The sequence below is a fragment of the Equus przewalskii genome, chromosome 18 (assembly GCF_037783145.1).
Source record: "Equus przewalskii isolate Varuska chromosome 18, EquPr2, whole genome shotgun sequence".
Lineage (NCBI taxonomy): Eukaryota > Metazoa > Chordata > Mammalia > Perissodactyla > Equidae > Equus > Equus przewalskii.
The window spans coordinates 41,045,776-41,064,853 of record NC_091848.1 but is presented as its reverse complement, the minus strand read 5'-3'; the positions used below and the strand labels follow the sequence as shown (position 1 = coordinate 41,064,853).

General features: G+C 39.7%; 1 protein-coding gene across 2 annotated transcripts in view; it reads right to left on the bottom strand.

Annotated features, from left to right (window-relative positions):
• TMEM39A (transmembrane protein 39A) overlaps positions 1 to 19,076 on the bottom strand; it is a 34,212-nt gene extending 15,136 nt beyond the window's left edge. The window contains exons 1-5 of one of the 2 annotated variants that reach the window (XM_070583840.1): positions 18,890 to 19,076; positions 15,428 to 15,564; positions 14,066 to 14,252; positions 6,486 to 6,708; positions 1,489 to 1,572 (exon numbers count right to left, since the gene is read on the bottom strand). In XM_070583840.1, coding sequence (XP_070439941.1) covers positions 1,489 to 1,572; positions 6,486 to 6,708; positions 14,066 to 14,178 — 420 coding nt within the window. In that variant the 5' untranslated portion in view covers positions 14,179 to 14,252; positions 15,428 to 15,564; positions 18,890 to 19,076. Of the gene's footprint in view, positions 1 to 1,488; positions 1,573 to 6,485; positions 6,709 to 14,065; positions 14,253 to 15,427; positions 15,565 to 15,698; positions 15,770 to 18,889 lie in introns of those variants that run through there. The other variant, XM_070583839.1, reaches the window with a different exon arrangement.
• Between the last annotated feature and the right edge of the window lie 2 nt (positions 19,077 to 19,078).

Genomic DNA, 19,078 nt, shown 5'->3' with positions numbered 1-19,078 from the left:
AGACAGCCTTTCCCACTGTGCAGAACAGACAATCCTACTACTAATGTTTTTCAGTTAACTTCAAATGGCTTTCAGATTATGACTTAATATCTGCAATTACTCTGTGCTCAGAAATAAGGTTCCTGAAAACTAGAGCTTAAAGATACAAAGACTTTCCACATATTTTTTTTTTTTTAAGATTTTATTTTTTCCTTTTTCTCCCCAAAGCCCCCCAGTACATAGTAGTTCTTCGTTGTGGGTCCTTCTAGTTGTGGCATGTGGGATGCTGCCTCAGCGTGGTTTGATGAGCAGTGCCATGTCCACGCCCAGGATGTGAACCAACGAAACACTGGGCCGCCTGCAGCGGAGCGCGCGAACTTAACCACTCGGCCATGGGGCCAGCCCCTCCACATATGTTTTAAAGGAAAAAAGCTGCTTCTCAGTTATTTGTGATTATAGTAACTACTCACTTAATATATCTCACTGAATTATAAACTCTAAGATTAAAATTATTAACCACTTTAGCTAAGTTAACATTTTTTCGTTTTTGTTTTTGTAATCATTTGTACGGCACAGATAACAAAGTCTTAAAACATTTAACTTCCCTCACTGGGGTTTACAAATATATAAAAAATGATACCAATGGCCAATTCTATCAACAACTTTTAATTTTAAAAGGATCCTATTAATGTCCCAATTCTTTCTTCCTCTGCCCACTAAACTTAGATTCTGATCTTCAAGATTAGTCCTATGCAAATTTGGATTTTTAAAATTCCAAGTCATTTTAAAATTCCAAGTTTTAATAAACTCAAACAAATCCATTGCTAGCAACTCCACAAATGGTATATAAATAATTTCAAGTGAATGTTACTTGAAACAATGTTTTAGATGCAATTGTTTATTTATATATAACTCTTCCTATCAATGGTTACCTAAAATTCATCGTATTTTTACTGTAACTATTAAAATTAGAAAGATTGTACTGAAGAACCTGGAAGCTAGAAATAAGTTCCTACTGGACAAATGAGATTTCTAACAGTTCTCTTGAGTTATATCACACTTAAATTTTAAATATATTGTAGGAAAATCTTTATTAAAAAAAAACTAGCACAGGGGCCAGTCTGGTGGTGTGGTGGTTAAGTTCACGTGCTCCACTTCAGGAATCCAGGGTTCACCAGTTCAGATCCCAGGTGCGGACCTACACACAGCTGCTTATCAAGCCATGCTGTGGCAGGCTTCCCACATATAAAATAGAGGAAGATGGGCACAGATGTGAGCTCAGGGCCAATCTTCCTTAGCAAAAAGAGGAGGACTCGTGGCAGATGTTAGCTCAGGGCTAATGTTCCTCAAAAACCAACAAACCAAAACCTAGCACAATTCATATGGGAGTAAAGAAATTAATTTATAATTGTATCCAAATTATATTTGGACAATTCACATTTCAAACTGAACCCATTCTAATAACTAACTTTTGCTATATGTGATAGAATACAGTGAATGAGCTGTTACCTCTGAGATGAGGGCCCATACAAGCCTCCTTGCAAGCATCACTGTGATGAATGCTGCCAGGTGGTAATCAATGAGATGAAAATTCTATAAGAGAAACAAATAACTGCATCAGAAAGAAACATGTGTATCAAACTGGAACTACTACATGAAGAGGTTTGCTCCCTCACAAGATCTTCCTTACGTCACTTCACACAGACCATGGGAATTTGAGAGATCTTGAAGAGAATATCCACCTTCTACTTCTCCTTTCATGGCAATTGCTTTAACTTTTCAAACACTATTTTAAACTATCTGGAATGCATTCCTCTCCTTTTTCTGAAAGTTAATTGTATTAAAAGGAAACGATTACAGCTTTGGGTTAACAAGTGATAACCTGCAGAATCATGGCAAGAATAATTTCTCTAAAATGCCATATTTATCATGAGTGTCACATTTCATGGATCAGTTGGAATTCCCAGTCTTCAGGAGTTACTGTCGTTGGTCTGTCTTTCTGTAAGCTTATGTTAATCTAATTGGCTATCTACTAACATAAACGCTCTACTCGCTGATACATCAGTTACATTCATTTGGTCTTTCTCCTTAGCATGATTTACAAATATGTCTTATATTTGATCTCTTCTTCCTACACAATGATAGCATTACCTAGATGCTGTGTATAGTTTCTTCTAAGTCTGTATATAAAACTGTGGTAATAAACAAAATGAAAAGTCATTAGCAACAAACAAAATTAGGACGTATCTTCATTTTGATGGTTAAAAGGTCTGTAGGTTTCCACAGTCCTCCTTCCAGAATGAAAAGTTGAATTTCTCAATTAATTTATTCAATAAATATGTACTGGGCATCCACTGGGCCAAGTACTCTTCCTGATACAGTGCTGAAGAAGGACAGACAAGGTTCTTGCTCTCCTGGATCTTACTTTTTACTGCGGTGTGAGAGGGAAAGGGGATGGCAGAGATTACTAGTTGTCTCCTCTGCCATTGTAGTAGAATTTAACTGGGCACTGACTCCTAGCTAACTAAAGGTTCATTTCCCAGCCTCCCTTGCAGAAACTACTTGTAGCCAAGGATGTGAGGGGAAGTGATATGAACCACTTCCAAGCCATGCCTTTAAAGGAAGGAGCTGTCTCATTCTCCTTTCTTCCTCTCTGCTGGCCAGATTTGATGACAGGAGTTGGAGCAGCTACCTTGGACCATGGTTTAGAAGCAGCATGTTGGGGGTGGCAGAGCAAGAGGTATGAAGAGTTGTCACACTGGCCTTATATCATCTACTTAATTTTTATTTAATAGTGAAATAAGCTTCTATTCTATTTTAGATAACCTGTTACAGGAGCTAAACCTATATCTTTAATAAGTTTGTTTAAGGGAGAAAGACAATGACAATAAACAAGCTAACAAGCAAAAGCATTTCAAATAGTTATAAGCACTGGTAAGGAATAAAACAGTGATAAATAACAACTGGGAAGGGAGGTGCAGAGCCAATTGAAATTGGTGGTTAGGGAGGATATCTCTGAAAAGGTGGCATTAGGGCTGACAGCTGAGTGGTAAAAAACACCAGCCATGACAAGATCTGTGAGCAGAGAGCCCCAGGCAGGGGAAAAGTAATCACAAAGGTCCTAAGACAGGAAAATATATGCCTGGTGTGTCTCAAAATCAGCAAGAAGGCTAGAATGAGGTAATAAGTGACAAAAGATTGAATTTATACATTTTTTCCCCTAATGGGAAGTCACAGGAGTGTTTTAGGCAAAGGATGCCATGATTCTATTTGTATTTTAAAGTGACACACAGAATGCTATGTGAATATATTGTAGTGGGGCAAGATCAGTTAAGAAACTATTGCTTTTAATTCCAGTGAGAAATGATGATGGATTGAACAGGGCCAGTAGCAATGGAGACAGAGTGGCCAGACTCAGGATACATTTTTAAGGTAGAGCAGCCAGAATGTCAAGAGAATGATTTACCGCTCTCCAGATCATTTTCTTTTCTCTCTCCCTCGCTAAGTGTCTGGATTCTAACAATATTTACTCCCTCTTAGTTTTGAGACTCCTCCTTGCTCACCTTGCTCCTCCAAAATAATGCAAGCAAATTCACTAGAGCCCCTAGCTAATGTCTAGGGATCTTATTTATGCATCGCCAGTCCAGCTAAGACATTTTGTATATCAAAAAATTTAAGTGCCCAATATGTCTTATCAGTGAGCAAATTTCATTACATCTAAATCACTGAAAACTGGTAATCTGCTTATGATTAACTCTCTATAAACCAGAATATTTGATTCATCAGAGCTCTCCACTCCCAACTATTCTGAAAAATTTACTATATTACTTCTAGTTTTTATGTTTCTTAGGGTTAAGACTTATTCAGCTAATTGCTTGATAGCTAGAACGCTATCTTATATATTTAGGTGTCCACATTTTCTTCTTGATAATTAAGATCTTGAAATGGAAAAAGAAAAACCTAATATATAAATCTGACAAATTTCTGAGTCAGGCATGCATAATAGAAGAAAACTTAAAAGAGACAGACCACTAGTGGAGATGTAAGTTCCTTCTAGATCTAGAGCATCCAAGTCAAACTGGGAAGGAACTAGGTCTCTGGCAGCCCATTCATCTTTGAACAGCTTACTGATTCAGGCCCCTTTCAGAGTCATGGGTTAAAATCTCATTTGCTATTCCACATGTTACTCTTAGCTCCACAATTACACTTTAAGCTTTGTGTAAGCAAGGATCACACGTGGCAGAAGTGAACCAATCCACATGAATATCCTCATTTAAGTGTGCCTTCCTCTACTGCAGAAACTAGAAAGCTAAAAACTACATTTCCAGACTTTCTTGCAACTGAAGTTCTGGATTTGATTTAATTTCTGCCAACTACAGCCACCACATAAAATCTGAAGTCAGAACTGAGTGAAGTGGAAAGAGGGGCAGTGTAAAAGGCACCCATTTTTGGTGGTATGAGTCAGAGCAAAGGAAGCCTAATTCTGGAGTCACCAGCTGTAGCAGTAGCTTCCTGATTACAACAGGAGCACTGGGTCCCTTTGTTTCAAGGCATTTGTAGGGGATTTGTAATAGAACTCCTCATCTGAAATAGTTGAATGAGAGAACTCTGTGATTAGCCTGAAAATTCAACAAGTAAGAGGTTTCCATGGAATGCCAAAGTGGAAACTGTATAATGAACTACCCAACAAGTACTTACAGAGAAAATATAGAATATATACAGGAAGTAAAGCATAGCAGATAGGTCTAGATTTGCGTGCTCACTTTGTCACCATGTGATTTTAAGCTAGTTTCATAATTTCTAGGTCTCATATTTCTCATTTATAAAATGAGAGTCATAAACTAGTGCTTACGTGTTTAAAAAGAGTAAATGAGATAATATTTGCAAAGAACATAGTAAATATTTTAAGGTGTTTGCCAATGTCACTGTGAAGATAGTGAAGTATTTACTTATAGAGCTACAAAGATGGAAGAAGCCTTAAAGATCATCTAGTGCAACCTCTTCATTTTACAACACTACAGGCAAAGGATGGATGAAGTATAGTTCTTACATTCAGTAAACTCATAATCCAGGTAGGAAAAAAAAGTCTATTAAAAAAAAAAAAAAGGATACAATTTGGCAATAAGTTACTACAATTCCTAAATAAAGAAACTGAAATTCTCTTCACCTGATATTAAGTAGGTAGACGATCAATATGGAAAGAAAATTCTTAATAGTTAATTTCAGAACAACCAAGTGATACAAATATTTAAAACAAAAATGTTTATTCCCAGGGCCGGCCCAGTGGTGCAGCGGTTAAGTTCACACATTCCACTTCAGCGGCCCAGGGTTCACTGGTTCAGATCTCGGGTGCAGACCAACGCACTACTTGTCAAGCAGTGTTGTGGCAGGCATCCCACATATAAAGTAGAGGAAGATGGGCACGGATATGCCCATACTATCTTGAAGATTTTGGTCCACATTTCCTTTCTGTGTTCACCAGGCCAGGGAGGTTTTCTAATCATTTATAAGTCCCAGACACACACATAAACTACCTAGGACAACAGTCTTCTTTTTGCCAGTGCATATCTCCATTACCCACCCAAATCTGTCACTGCCAACCACTTAGCTGTCAAGTCACCTGACTAGCCTCACTTGTTATTTTATACACCCATTTATGGAGAACGCTATCTGCATCAACTGTATCACAGCTTTCCTAAATAACTGGGAAGAGAGTAGAAGAAACCTACAATACATTTTGATGTACTTCAGCAGGGACAGTTAGTTCTTGTCTCTATTTTATTTTTGTAACAGAATCCAATTTTACTCAGGCTAACAATGAACCCAGTGAGAGGACTATATTTTGCAGCCTCTGTTGCAGTTAGGAGTTGACATGTGTGAAAATGATGTGAGCCTGGGCCATAAGAAACTCTCCTTTATACTTCTCTATGCTCTTTCCCCTTTCTGATTGACAGGGATGGACCACAGCTACCTTGCAGGCCACATGTTAGAAGATGCCAGAGTCTCTATCAGCCTAGGTTTCCTGATTGACCATGTGGAAGGGTGCTACTCCTGCCAACCAGGATAACTGCCTCACACTGTTAAGTGTTTGAAGCATTATATAATTTCAGGTTTATTTGTTATAGAAGCTACCATTATCCTAAGATAGCCATTAAAAGGGTAGAATTCCTAGAATTTAATCATATTGGCACCTTAAACTTCCAACAAATTTAACATGGTGCAGAGAAAGCTAAATATCAAAACCTTTCCATGATATTATTATAATAAATTATTTAAATGTTTTCTGCCTTTTCATTTATATTTTTACTTCCTCTGATCGTGGACCAAAGGCAGATATTTATATTTTAACAATCTTATGATATCATATTTCTGAAAGTAATCTGTGATTTAACAGAAAAACATTTTATTAGAAGAAAAATTATTAAGAAAAATAATTTCCATATAGGCTTTCCAATGAGCTTCTTGGCTAAGTAACATGAAGAACTTAAAGGCCTGTTAAGACTTACCAGTGAAGTACAAGAAGCAGGATGATTGTAAGGATACCACCACACTGTTTTATAGATGTTGATGTACTGAATGAACAGAGCAACCAGCAGATAGATGAAAAAGAGAAATTCAAAGAGCAGGCTCCCATCCACAGGCAAATCAGGAATTTGGCAATGACGAACAGGACCTGGGGTGATCAAGGCTGTGATAGGTGGGACCGGAAGGCCAATAGCACTACCATTCCTGAAAGAGAAAACCATGGTTAACTCAAATGGTGCTACCCTTCAGTGTCACAGCACCTAAAGGGCTCCTGCTTCCTTCTCCACCTGCCCCTTAACTGTTGGCCTTTCTCAAGACTCTATCCTAGGATCTTCTGCTCTTCTCCCTCCATACATTCTTTCTCAATGATCTAATACGTGGCATGGCTTCCATTATCTCCTACATGCTGAAAACTAAAATTTCTCTCCGTAGAGCTCATTACTAAGTTTTAGACCCATGTTATCAAGCTGTCTACTGGACATCTCTGTGTTCCTCATAACCTCCTATGATCCTAACCCAAGTTCATGGCCCAACCAGTTAGCGCCCAAATCAGAAACCTGGGAGTCATATTAGAACTTACCTTCTGCCTCCCCATAGCCAATCACCCTCTAAATCTTATATACTCCACTTTATAAAACTTTTTCCACCACAACTAGAAGGACCTACAACTAAAACTATATACAACTATGTGCTGGGGGGATTTGGGGAGGCAAAAAAAGCAGAAAAAAAAAAAACCTTTTTCTAAACTGCACCCTCCTCTCTAAACCCACTGCCTTAGTTGAAGCAGTTACCATTTTTCACCTAAACTATTGCAGTAACCCTCCTAAATTCAACTCCACTTTCAACAAATCCTCCAACTTGCCTTCAGAGATCTTTCTAAAGTGAAGCTCTGATAGTGTTACTCTCTTGCCCAAAACCCTTTAATGGCTCTCCAATGCCAACAGGATAAAATCCAAAAATTTTCAGTTTGTCCTATGAGGTCCTCTACTTAACAGACTAGCCTCATCTCTTATCCTTCCTCTACAGGCACCATAGACAATACTCATGCTATTTTCTATCTGTGAACACACATGCTATTCTTTTGTACACCCTATTCCTTTCACTGGCAATACCCTCTAAACCCACCTTTCTTAACCCCTCCCACAACACATTTACTGACAAAATCCTTCAAGGTTTTAAAATGATCAAATATCTCCTCTATGAAGCTTACTCTGACTCAATCAGAAGAGATTCATCTCTCCTCTGTGCCACCATTATACCTAAATTATGCCTTTATTATTGCACTTTCCATACTGTTATATAACTTGTTGTATATATCTACATCTTGTCTATCAGACCATAATCTTGAGGAGAGAGACTGTACTTTTCCTAGTTCACTACAAATAAATACCTTTAGGTTGAGGATACAATAGACCAATATAGTCATGAAAAAGAAAGGCCTCTTAAAATACAAATTAAAATACAGAGATTTTAATCCTTATCTTCCTGTTGTTCTTGCTTCCAAGCTCTTTTAAGCTATCTGGGCTATCTAAAATAATAAGATAGGAGTAGGAAAAAAAAATCCCATTGTTTATATGTCTGGGAAAACAGAGATCTAAAGGTTTACTATCGTTTACAGAACAAGGAAGAGGCTTGGTTTGGACATTTCCAAAGAAGATCCTAAAGAAGGAATGATAGTAACATTACCATTCCACTCTAAAATTTCCTAATATAGAATTCTGGCAGTAGTATGTGACATTTACAGTACTTTAAGTGACTCATGGGAATATGAACTCTGCTCATTCTGCACAGCAAGAATACCATGGCAGAAACTCAGAAGAGCTAGAAGGGAAGAATGGGGGTGGGGGGAGGTTTGGAAAAATTATAAAAGTTTCTTCATCTCATTCCCCGAGTATACTCCAAGCTATGTATATAGCAGCCAAACTATTCCCTAACTCCAGTTAATCAGAAGATACGGAAATAAAAAATTCTGATAAGAAGTTACAAGCTAGGAACTCCCTAATCTAAACCAAACTAAAAAAAATTATTATTATTTTTTTTTTGGTGAGGAAGATTGGTCCCAAGCTAACACCTGTTGCCAATCCTCCTCTTTTTGCTTGAGGAAGACTGTCACTAAGCTGACATCTGTGGAAATCTTCCTCTATTTTCTATGTGGGATGCCGCCATAGCATGGCTTGATGAGCAATGCATAGGTCCACACCCAGGATGCAAATCTGCAAATCCCAGGACGCCAAAGTGGAGCCTGCGAACTTAACCACTACACCACTGGGCTGGCACCTAAACATTCTTATTCCTCTTCAGTCAAAAATGCATGAGGAGGCAAAGCATGCTAAACTATTTGTTATGATTTAAAGATTAAAAAAGGTTGTTATAAAATTCTTCCCAAGTAAAGTAGACTAATGTGCTTCTGCTGTTAACAAAGTCAATAATTTGCTGGGCTTCAAGGAAGATATCAAAACAAAGTACAAAAGATCTACACCTATGATATTCTATACAGCCTTGGCTATTAGACTTCAAGCCAGAAGACAAAAAGACAAAGGTCAAATAAAATGATCCAGAGCATTAGTGGAAAGGAGGAAAGTATTCCTATAAGTTAAAAGCTTGAGAGGCGAGGGGCTGGCCCTGTGGCCGAGTGGTTAAGTTCGCACGCTCCGCTGCAGGTGGCCCAGTGTTTCGTTGGTTCGAATCCTGGGCGCGGACATGGCACTGCTCATCAAACCACGCTGAGGCAGCGTCCCATATGCCACAACTAGAAGGACCCACGAGGAAGAATATACAACTATGTACTGGGGGGCTTTGGGGAGAAAAATGAAAAAAATAAAATCTTAAAAAAAAAAAACCAAAAGCTTGAGAGGCGATATGATGAAAGTTCCTAAAACCAAAAAAAAAAAAAAAAAACAGAGCGAAAATAGACATGGTCAATACAGCTCAGAAAATCAGTTACAGAGGTATTATTCAGGAAAAATAAAAGTATTATTCCTCTAACCAGATATAAAAGTAAATTCAAGAAAAGCAAAGTGACACAAATGTTTGAGACACTATGTGAGATAGTTCTAGTCCCAGATTTTCCACTAACCAGCTGTGGTGTTTGAGAAAGTAACTAAATCCCTGAGCCTCTTTTCTTCATGTACAACACAAGGGTTGGAATAGATTCTCTTTAAAGAACTCTTGATAATGTTAATACTGAATATTCTCTTTCAAATTGTGCTGCAGGTCCCCAAGACCACACCCAAGCTTGATGAATGGCTATTAGGACTCACAGGGCTCAGCATATAGTCGTGTTCACGGCTAAGATTTATTACAGCAAAAGGATACAAAGGAAATCAGCAGAGAGAAAAAGCATATGGGGCAAAGTCCAGAGGAAACCAGGTGCAAACTTCTAAGAGTCCTTTAACTCCTTCACCAACTACTTGTGACAACACGTGTGAAGTGTCGTCTACCAGGAAGGCTCATTAGAGACTCAGGGTCCAAGGTTTTTACTGGGAGCTAGCCATGCAGGCACTCTGTCTACCAGTATCAAAATTCCAGACTCCCCAAAGGAAAAGAGGTGTTCCGAATAGCTATCCTCAGCAAGGCTTGCTTGCAAGGCTGGCATCTGGGAACTTGATGGTAAACAGTTCCCACACTGATATAAAAGTTTCCCTAAATAATAAAAGCGGCTTACTGTGGCTAGACTGTTCGTGCAAACACTGTGGTTTATGCTGAACATCTGCTTTGTCCTTGCATTTAAAGTCGGTGTGCAGGAAAGAGTTAACACAGCAGGCCTGAGACTGGCTTTTGTGGAGGCAGCAAGCAGCAGAATATAGCTAAGCAAGTGGACAAAGCAAAAAAGATTCAAAGGAATAAAGAAGAATCAGAAGGGATAGAGAAAGCAGCGATCACTTGGACGTACTCAGGTGATACTACAACAAAGTATATTCAAGAACAAAGCAAGGAAAACATCACTCTTAGTCCTCTCAAATAAGATTCTCCCTGAATTAAAAGCTCTCCAGGAAACTCAGAAATTCACAGTATACTGTCCTTCTTTAGAAGGCAATCATCTAAGCACACTGTCCCAAGAACAAATTCCTGCTCCAACAGGTGGAAAGCAGGACAGGGAACTACGGATTTCAATCTCAACTGTGTTACCAAATTAGCTCTTTGACATTCTCAAGTTTAACTTCACCAATCAGGACACAAACACCCACAAAGCAGGGGCAAATATTCTCCTCTCCAGCTGACCTATGTCTTGCAGAATCAAATATATCATTCAAAAATATATCACACTTAAGCAATTATCTATTTCACTCGTTGCTATTCTACAGACACTGAAGAAGTGAGTAGTCCTCATCTGGACACTGTCTTTGTACATAAGCTTCCTAAAACTATATTTTAGGCCATCTACTACTGGTTTTATCCACATTTTTTATACCCCTTCCCCAGGTCTTGTATAACAACCTGTTCTAGGTTGCTTCTTTCTCATCAAGAAACAAATAAAGAACTGTCTTCTTCCAAAATAACCTCTCTAGGTAAAAATGTCACAAAATAATCAGGCAATAATAATTTTAGTGACTTTCAAACCATAAACAATTATAATCTTTCAGTTTATTCTAATCTGTTGAAAAATACATTCTTTTCCCCACCACCCCAATTAACTGCTAAAGAAATATATGTTAAAGGACGAGAGTGGGTGGAGAATGGTAGATCACGGCAAGCAAGATTGGAACCTTGAGAAGCAGGACAGAAGAGCTACTAGGAAGGCAAAGAAAAGAACACATGATCATAGCTAAGAGCAGAGGTATTTTCCAAATGTTCCTGGTTCTTCTCAGTATTTTACTTGCAGATTTCAAGTGCAAGCAGAACCATCCAGGAAAGTGGTTTTCAGATCTTTTTGATCATCAGCACACTTTATTTTCCCTCTCCCAGAAGATATTTTACATGGTATCCCAGTATTTAAAACACATAAGAGAAGGAGTTAGTCTGATTAAGAAAAGACTGGGAAACCTGAGGCCTGAACTAGTAGGCCTGCCTGACTCTTTCTTCCTTCTAAGCGCTCCTACAGCAGCCCGAGACAGTGAGGAGGGATTCCACGGGACATTCTGATATGTCCACGGGACATATCTAGGGGAATCCTCAAAGTCGAAGTAGAAGAAAACGACATTTTTCCTCTCCTGGCCACAGTCACCGAACCCCTACTTCACGTGTGTTGTCATGAGTAGTTGCTGAAGGAGTTACGTGCATCCATGTTGTAATTTGTTGATAGTCAGTATATATATTAGTAAAATTAAGGCATGTACTTAAAATAGGAAACATCCTTCACTTCAATATCTATGTAGTACTTTTCTTCGAAAGCATTTTCACATATTTTCATTTTTTTAATTTTTCTTTATTTTTAAAAATATAAAATGATACGTTATTTGTAGTAATTTTGGAAAATTAAGAGTAAAGTTTTAAAATCTTACTGCAATTTACTATTTATTTTCAGCATCCTGCTTTGAAGCAGACAGTATCACTGTTTTTGTTTTTTGGGGTTTTTTTTTTCGAGGAAGATTAGCCCTAGCTAACATCCGCTGCCAATCCTCCTCTTTGCTGAGGAGGATTGGCCCTGTGCTAACATCTTTGCCCATCTTCCTCTATTTTATATGTGGGCCTCCTGCTACAGTGTGGCTTGATAATCGGTGTGTAGGTCCATGCCTGGGATCCAAACTGGCGAACCCCAGGCCACTGAAGCAGAGTGTACAAACTTAACCGCTACCCACTGGGCCAGCCCTAGTATCACTGCTTTTTGGTTTTTGGGTTTTTTTAAGGAAGATTGGCCCTGAGCTAACATCTGTTGCCACTATTCCCCCCTTTTTTTTCTCCCAAAGCCCCCCAGTACATAGTTGTAAATCCTAGTTGTAGATCATTCTAGTTCTTCTATGTGGGTGCCTCCAAAGCATGGCTTGATGAGCAGGGCATAGGTCTGCAACCAGGGTCCAAACTGGCAAATCCTGGGCCGCCGAAGCAGAGCGTGCGAACCTAACCACTCAGCCATGGGCCAGTCCCAGGATCACTGGTTTTAAAGTGAAGAAATCCAAAGAACAGTAGAGTAAAAAATAATACTCCAGAATAAGCTACAAGTACTCTATATACTACATAAACATAAAATTTGGAATAAAAATTTATATGAGAATCAGAGACTGGAAAAAACCCTTCAAACAAATTTGAGGGAGAGCTCCACTGAAATGACAAAATCAGAACTGATTTTGAAGACCGAGAACCTAGGTTGGAAAGTCAGAAAGAAAGCAGGCAGGCCAGGAAGAGAGAAGTGCATAAATAACATCTGGAGGGCCTGACAACACAGGAGTAGTACTGACTGACTGCTAGCTTTGTAAATTAGAACCAAAGCAAGAGAAAACTCTATTCAGGGAGGAAGCAGAAATTAGCTGACAAAATTATCTTGACCAAACACTTGATCAGGTAAAACCCATCTCTTTCTATTGCTACATGATCAAATCTCCTGATAAAGTGAGTGATCCTAAACAAGATTAGAGATAATTCATCCTAACTTTTAAAAATTAGAGATAAATTTCTATTAAAAAGATCAAATTCTTTATTTTCATACAACATGACACAAATCTTAAGATATTTAGGCTACAGTTGACAGTTTATAATTTCAAACAATTTTTTTTTTCTTTTTTTTTTTCCTTTTTCTCCCCAAAGCCCCCCAGTACATAGTTGTATATTCTTCATTGTGGGTCCTTCTAGTTGTGGCATGTGGGACGCTGCCTCAGCATGATTTGATGAGCAGTGCCATGTCCGCGCCCAGGATTCGAACCAACGAAACACTGGGCCGCTTGCAGCAGAGTGCGTGAACTTAACCACTCGGCCACGGGGCCAGCCCCTCAAACAATTTTTTGAACAAAGTAATTTTTAAGACTCTTGATGGAATGCCCTATAATTTTAGAATCTCACATTAACTGTCAGTCTTAATTTGTCCTCTCAAAAAAAAAAGAACGCTAGTAAGTACTTAAGCCATCACATTTGCCTTGTAGTTTAATTCACTTCTCCCTTCTTTTAAATAGTTAAAAAGGTGAAGACTAGAGGGGGCCGGCCCCGTGGCTGAGTGGTTAAGTTCTCGTGCTCCAGCTTCAGCGGCCCAGGGTTTTGCTCGTTCAGATCCTGGGCGTGGACATGGCACCTCTCATCAGGCCATGCTGAGGTGGCATCCCACATGCCACAACTAGAAGGACCAACCACTAAAAATATACAACTATGTACCAGGGGGCTTTGGGGAGAAAGAGGAAAAATAAAATCTTTAAAAACAAATTTTTTTTAATTAAAAAAAAAAAAAAGGTGACGACTAGAATTTGCATTATCAGCCATCAGTAAGAATTAGACTGCGCTTACTTTGTGGGCCCCATCACAATTTTCTACCTCCAAAGCATTCTGAAATACTGAGCTTTCACTCTTCAAAAGGCAGGATTTCCACTTCAGTGTTAAGAAATAACCTTTGTAAGCAAATATCTGAATAGTATGATGACTTTTAGTCTTATCGATGATAGGATATTACAAATTATGCATAGTTTTATTTCCTCTTTACCTGTTTCTCAGGCCTGTGCCATTGCCACAGCCCCCACCAACCAAAGTCTGTAAAGAAGGTAAAGCTGAACGGCTTAGCTGTTGCCGACTAGGGCCCCTCCTTCCACCGGGCATGTCCGGGAACCAGTCTGCTTCCAGTGCCACCTGTAGTTGCAACCCAGGTTAATGGTTGTCAACCTGTTTCAACTCTGAACAAAAAGAGAAAACATTTAAACATCAGTTAACTATTTTTAAAGTAGGCAATGTAATAAAACAACCAGAAAAACTGAGTGAGCAGGTCTGGTAAAACCAGATTTTCAAACAAATGCTCCCAGTGTCTATTATCTACTTTAAAGAAAGCACTTCTCAAACTCTAATGGGTCAGAAGCCTAAGTTCTGATCTAAGCTCTCTTCGGCATTAGGGAAGTCACAATTCATGTCTTTTGCCAGTTGACTTGTATCATATGAAATATATTACAACTAGATAGAAGTTTACAAGAGACATCTAACATATATATTTTCCAATTCAAATGTAATAGTTCACCATAAGCCATTAAAATACAGGAGAATCAGCACTGTTCAAAACGTTAGGTTTTGTTATCAATGGAGCTGGGTTCTGACATCAGCTGTGTCACATATTATCTGATTTTAACTGAGGCATTTAATGTCTGAGTTTGTTTCTGTATCAGAAAAAAAAAAAGTTTTCCCTGTCCTACAGAGGCTGTTATCAGGACTAACAAAGAGAGATGAAAGTACACCAGTACGCCTTTTAGTTCTTTAAAACTGTTCAAGTGGTACCTCCATACGTTAGAGTAAAAATACTGGAAGGAGCTCAAGCGGATGCCCAGTCCAGAAAAACTGATATAAAATCATTTAGAAAATACTGAAACCGCAGGATTAAAAGATAAATAAGAAATAAAGACCCTCACTGAAAAGAAACTGTGTTTTCATCAATCGATGGCAAAATCACGGCTCCGCTAATATGGATACCAAAATCTGTTTCCCAAACAGTACAACTTAAAAGCTGAAGAATGACACCCTGGAAAAACCCCAGTTTTCAAAACATTACTGCAGACTGATCCGACGTTCCCTATTCTTCACAGCTTTTGGCTGTAGACTAACAAACTCCAGGTGAGACAGGCATTCAAACCGTTGGATGGAGGGGAAGAGAAGAAAATTAAGCAAAGGGAAAGAAAAGTGTGGAGCAAAAAACTGGGATGGAAGAGGTGAGAAGACGGGGTTGGGGAAGGTGGATGGCAAGAAACCACAAACTTCAATAGACTGGCCCCTAATAGGGGACGACTAAGCGGTCCCAGCCGCGGAACCCGGAGGGACGAAGCAGACCTGGGACAGTTGGACAGCGCAGCAGCTCGGTAATACTCACGCATGGAGGAGGCCCGGCCGGTGGGGCGGGATCCCTAGGAGGTGGTGGCGGCTTTACAGGCTGGACCGCAAGCAAGAGAACTCCCTCCCCGCGCTGAGGAGCTCCAAACCAGCTGCTTGTCCGCAGGCCGTCCCCACCTGAAGAGTTGAGAAAAGGTATCCAGACTTCGGGCTGCCAGACTCAGACCCAGACCCCGACGGAGACCCAGACTCCGAGTCAGTGCCAGAGTCAGAGCCCGACCCCGTCAGCACTCATTCTCAGCCTCCATTACCGTGGAGCTGAGGAGACGTGGCAGCGCACGGCGATGACGTCAGCTCCGCGACGGCCGGACGTCCCAGCCGCGAGCCGGCCCCCGGAACCACAAATGCAGCCCGGGGAGAGAACGCCCCACCCACTCCTACTTGCACCTGCGCAGTGGGACCCGCTTTCTCCGCGGGGCTCCTGGTCCCGCCTAGCTGGGCTGCGCTGGCCAACCTCTGTTTTTCCTCTCCCGGCTTCAGTCACCGAGCCTCTACGATGTGCGGGCACGACGCTAGGGGACTTTCTTGTTATCTCATGGACTCCAAGTAACAATCATGTATAAGTGGTAGCCCTCACTTTACAGATGGGGAGGTTAGAAGACATCACTTAAGGTCACGTCACAGCTTTGTAAAGGAGCCCAAGTCACGAAATCGTGCTTGAGCATCCAACGGTGCGCTTATTGTATGCTAAGTAAAGGACTAGATAAATGGTGGAGTTACAGGAGTGAATACTACAAAGAGCTCATAGTCTAGTGGAAGAAACAAGACACTAGGAAAACACAGTAATTACGATTTATTACAATAAATGCAACATTAAAAATACGCCCCAGGTCCAGAGATAGCACGTAAGACAGTGTAATAAATCCTGTGGAATGGTGGTGGTGTCAACACAAAGAAAAGCCTCACAGACAGCTTGAGGTTTAAAGCTCCTAGAGACTCCTAGAATGAATAGCTGTTCTGGAGGAACGGCTTTCTAGTAAAGGGAGTGGGAGAGAAAAGGGGAAGGAGGTTGGCAATATCATGATGAATTCAGACACTGCCGATAGTTTGATATTAGAAAAAAAGGTAAAAATGTCAAAAGGAGAGCTTGTGTGAGATCTCCACTCCAGAGAGTTTAAGCACCTTGAAAGAAAGTCCTTCTATTGAGTGTATGATTGGTTAACCTTTGAGAGTATTTTGTGTGTGCCAGTCTCTAGACTAGCAGCTTTTACATATTTCATTTAAATCTCATAACCCTTTGATACTACCATTGTTCCTATTTGACAGAGGAAACTGAAGAGAAGTTAAATAATGTGTTGAAAATAAGCCAGCTAATAAGTGGCAGAGCCAGAATTCAGAGCCAGACTGACCAATATCAAAATCACTAAAGTTAGTAATATTCCCAAATATTCTTATTGTTCTAATGTATCACAAAACTTTCATTCATGAATCCATAAACTCCAACATGGATCATTACATATCTTCATTGTATTCACCTCTAGGTGTAAGGAATTTTGTACATTTATTGTCCCATTTGCTCTGTTAACTGTTTCCTCAGTTGCTACATTAAAACTCATTTGTCAGTTTTCTGTTGGCTCACCAGCATCCCTCCTTCATTCAGCAATTATTTATTTAGTGCCTACTGTGTACCAGGCACTGTGTTAGTGAACAAGACAGATATGTCCCTGCCCTCCTGGAGCTTATATTTCAATGAGGGAAATATTTATTTAGTAAATAAAATAATTACAGATTTTAATTATTATGAAGGAGACAAATGAGCTAAGGTAGAAAATAAGTGGGTGCTATTTTGAGGGGATATGTGTGTGAGAGAATGACATTTTAGCAGAAACCTGAATGTTGGGAAGGAATCAGAGATGCAGAGATGGGAGAGAAAAGCAGTCCAGATAGAAAACAAACTTTATGCAGAGATTCTAAGGTGGGTTAGAGCTTGACGTGTTTGAGAAACTTAAGCATGGTGAGCAAAGCGGAGTGTGGCACGAAATGAATTGGAAGAGAGGAGCAGCAGCTTGAACGTATATAGAGGGTCTTGTAAACATAGCATTTGCATTTTAAATTAGTGGCTGGCATAGGACCTAGAAATCTGTGGTTTTCATAAACTCTAGGAGGATTCTGGCACTTACTCACATATACGAACCGCTGGAATAAAACACCTCACCTATTAAGGAAAAGAAACAATTATTATTTGGATTCATTTGTCACATATTCCTGCCAGGTATAGGGTCTGCTTATATCCCAGCCTGTCCCTACTCTTCCACACAGATAAACATTACAAAATTGCAGAAAATACTGATTTATTTTCATTTCAAAGAAATGTGTTGACAATGCAATTTCCATTTTCTTCTGATTGCAGAAAACTGAAATTATGGAAATTTAACAACTTTTTTATTAGAGTTTTTATAGTTATTCTCCACTATATTCATTTTAGACTAACTTTGAAAGCAAAGCTTATTGTGGTGTCATCGATGTAGTACACTGCCTTAGCTATGTGCTTTTGAGAACCATTCATTTTGAGATACTGCCCACTTTCCCAGAAGCAGAAGAAACTTTAACTCAAGTTTTCATTTGGATTCCTCAAGAAGTCTTGTATGATATAGGATTGGGGATCCATTTTCTCCTCTTGCCTATTCACCCAAAGTGAGCGATATGGCCCATTCCTAACTTATCAACATTATTTTATCTTCCACCATTCCTCAACACGCATCCTAAACCCTCCACTCCCACCAACCTAGATTCCACCTCCACCTTCTGCAAATTACGGCTTTCCCTTTTTTAGGGTCTCCAGCAAAATATTCCTTAAATACAACATTTCCTTTTGTTCAGCTTGGAATACGCCCTTCCTGCCCCTTTCTCGCGATTTCCAGTCCATATGGACCTTTCCCTCCACTGAAATCAGTAGTGTTTACATATTGTCGTAATTTGTAAATTATCTCTGGGGAAGCATAACTGTCTTCCCACTAGTTCTAAACTCTTCGACGGAACAGATCTCATCTTCTCCTTCCATGTATTTCCACAGAGCCTAGGACGTTACCATGCACATTTTAGACAACAGGTAAATACTTATAGTATGATGGCTATATATGCCTATACTTTCCTGTATATGCCTATATATGGCTATATACCTGCACTGTCCAGTATAATGTTGCCCACTGGATTTTTTTCATGTCTGTCACTCCAAATGTTACAAATTCCTATTACAAAGACACTTGTGTTACACTATTTGCAACCCCTTGGGGTCTAACAGTGCTGTGTACGTTTGGGTGGTCAACAAATCTATATCATTTAATAAGAAGCAGTTTGACATAGAGGAAAGAACTATCTAACTTAGGTTGTGCCCCTAACTGTAAAGCTGTGGGCAGGAATCATATCCTCTCCGACGTTCAGTTTTCTGACTGCAGAGAATAAGTAAGATGTTTTCAGTATGTTACACAATGTAAGAAATTACCTTTAGTATCCCAGGGGATGCCACTTATTCATTCTCTCCTGGGCTCCGATTTTATGAGAGAGAGAGAGAGAGACATGCATCTTGAACCCTTCACTCCACTTCGACACGAAGCGGCTAACTATATAGCTTGGCTCTAAACCAACGAGCACGACTGTGTGCGCCCTGCCCGCGCAGCACCGACGCGCGTGC